Source organism: Austrofundulus limnaeus, unplaced genomic scaffold (assembly GCF_001266775.1).
Source record: "Austrofundulus limnaeus strain Quisiro unplaced genomic scaffold, Austrofundulus_limnaeus-1.0 Scaffold106, whole genome shotgun sequence".
Taxonomy (NCBI): domain Eukaryota; kingdom Metazoa; phylum Chordata; class Actinopteri; order Cyprinodontiformes; family Rivulidae; genus Austrofundulus; species Austrofundulus limnaeus.
In genome coordinates this window covers 1,711,675-1,714,080 of record NW_013952508.1, presented here as the reverse complement: position 1 = coordinate 1,714,080, position 2,406 = coordinate 1,711,675, and the positions used below count along the sequence as shown (strand labels likewise).

General features: G+C 38.7%; 1 protein-coding gene across 1 annotated transcript in view; it reads right to left on the bottom strand.

Annotated features, from left to right (window-relative positions):
• Positions 1–2,406, bottom strand: part of LOC106521322 (cadherin-6) — a gene marked incomplete in the record, with an annotated part of 48,929 nt that overhangs the window by 26,586 nt on the left and 19,937 nt on the right. The window contains 1 exon segment of the mRNA XM_014013849.1: positions 2,058–2,350. Coding sequence (XP_013869303.1) covers positions 2,058–2,267 — 210 coding nt within the window.

The window sequence follows — 2,406 nt, the reverse complement described above, 5'->3', positions numbered from 1 at the left end:
CACACACACACACACACACACACACACACACACACACACACACACACGCACACACCCTTGTGCAGATTTGAACGAGTTGGGACAATTCTATGTTGTTTTAAAAACTGTGCAGTGTTGCCAGACGTACAATAATTATCGTATTTGTATGATAATTTTGCCAATGTTGGCAAGAAGCAGAAGCGTGCTGCACCAATTCCATAGCTGTGGAAACTGCTAAAGTAAACAAGAACATTCAAATTTAAAACAAAAGAACTGCCTTTATTTTGATTCAACTTAAAATGGAGACAGTAAAACTGCACCGGCAACAGGTAGGAGGATACGGTCACATTTAGACACATCCCCCAGCTGATGGACCAGCACTATACTAATGACACAATTTACATCTAAACCAGAAAGGAATACTAAGCCTAATCTCAGTGAACTGTAAACAGTCACTAAAAGGAATTCTTATAAATAGCCTACACATTTCATTCGATTAGATTAACCCCACAGTAAACATCCTAAATACACCTACTAGACCACACCCCCAATCATTCCTGACCCCTCCTCAATCTATACCTCCATTCCCTGAACTCTCCTCTATCTCTACAAAGCACAGCACATGACAAACACTCAATGTACTGTCTGAGTTCTGCTCAAACAGTACGCCTACACTCAATGGAATACGCCAGCCACATCCCACTCTTACAGCAGGGATTCTTAAAGGGATCCCCGATTAGTTGTAACATTAGACTTTATATGATAAACATATACTTTAACTGTAAAATAAAGACTGTAAAAATACTGTAGGATGTGCAGTTTTTATAATTTTTAAACTAAAAGTTTAAAAATATATTTTAAACAATTTACAAAACTAAACAGCCTACAGTATTTTTACAGTCTTTATTTTACAGTTAAAATAAATGTTTATCAAATTAAGTTTAATGTTGCAACTAATCAGGGATCCCTTTAAACCTTTTGATCTCGGGGCCCGATTTTTTGAACATGAAGTGGCACAAGGCCCAGTCTGACATTATCAATGTACGGATCAAAACGATAATTATTCTAAATCTTGGTTTAATTTGTATTGTATTTGCATTATAACTAAATTAAAATATACTTAAAATAAAACTCCTGTCAAATAATCACAATACATGAGAACATTGTTTTATATTCTAACCTGCCCTGCAATTATTTGAACAAATACAATGGTCAGTCAACAGATCACTCAGGCTTGTCAACACAAAAATACCATGTTTTTTAACATAAACAATAACAAAAACAGACATTTAAATCAATAAAATTGTGGTTATAAAATAAATACATTCAAGATGTTCAATGTAAATGTTTCAAATAAAAAAAACTGTAAAAAAATAATTTGATATAGTGCAAATCAAAATATAGCTTTTTAAACTTTTGCATGGTAGAACCAGAAGCTGCACTTCATATTAGTGACAAACTTTGGCCTTTTTTTGACAGGTTGCTCTCATTTTTGCCTTCTAGGTTTCCATTCTTAGCTGGTTTCTACGATTCTTCTTCTACGTATTAAAAAAGTTGTTAAATATCTGAGTGGCGCACTACCGCTATTAGTGGTGAGAAAGTGCATTACACCTTATTCAAAATCGTTGCTGTCCTGTGGCCCTCTGTGGCCCAAAGTTTAAAACTGTTGTTCTTTTGAGGCCCTCCCATAAAATTAGGACCCAGTGGCTCAGGACTGGACCTGATCTCGAGCGAGCGTGCAGTTTCTAAGGAATTTACCAACTCTGTGGAGCCATCGGCAGGTGGGACCCTCTGAGTGAATACTCGCCTAAACTGACCCTTTAAATTTAGAGGCATACTAGAAATGTTCCAAAAAAATGCAGATAAAGCAAAAACACAGGTGCAGCATTCTAATGAGCATCATTTTAAAAACACTGACACAAGCTGGAGAAATACGAAGAACTGAACGAGGAAACAGACAAGTGGCGGAGAGGTCAGAGCAACCTCAGAGATCTCTCACTCAGACTCAGAGCCATCCATCATCAGATCAGCCAGCTCAATTTGACCATAAATATAAATATTCAATCCACACGTCTTACCTTGCCGATGTACTGGTAGTCGCTGCCCGTGTACTCCTCGTACAGATAAAACCGGTTCCACTTCCAGCTTCGTCTCACTCTTTTCAGCTGCTCCTCTTCTGAGATTCGTACTCCTGTTCCTTGTTGGACGCCAGCGTCCATCCTCTGTGGACTCAGAACCAGAGCCTCCAGGGACAGGCTGAGACAGAGGCACACAAAGATGGTCCTCATTGTTCCCAAAACGAGAGGCGCAAAGACAAGAAACGATGTGTCTCTCTTTGAACTGGTGTGTTTCAGTCCCTTATCTTCACTGACTGGAGAGAGAGAGAGAGAGAGAGAGAGAGAGAGAGAGAGAGAGAGAGAGAGAGAG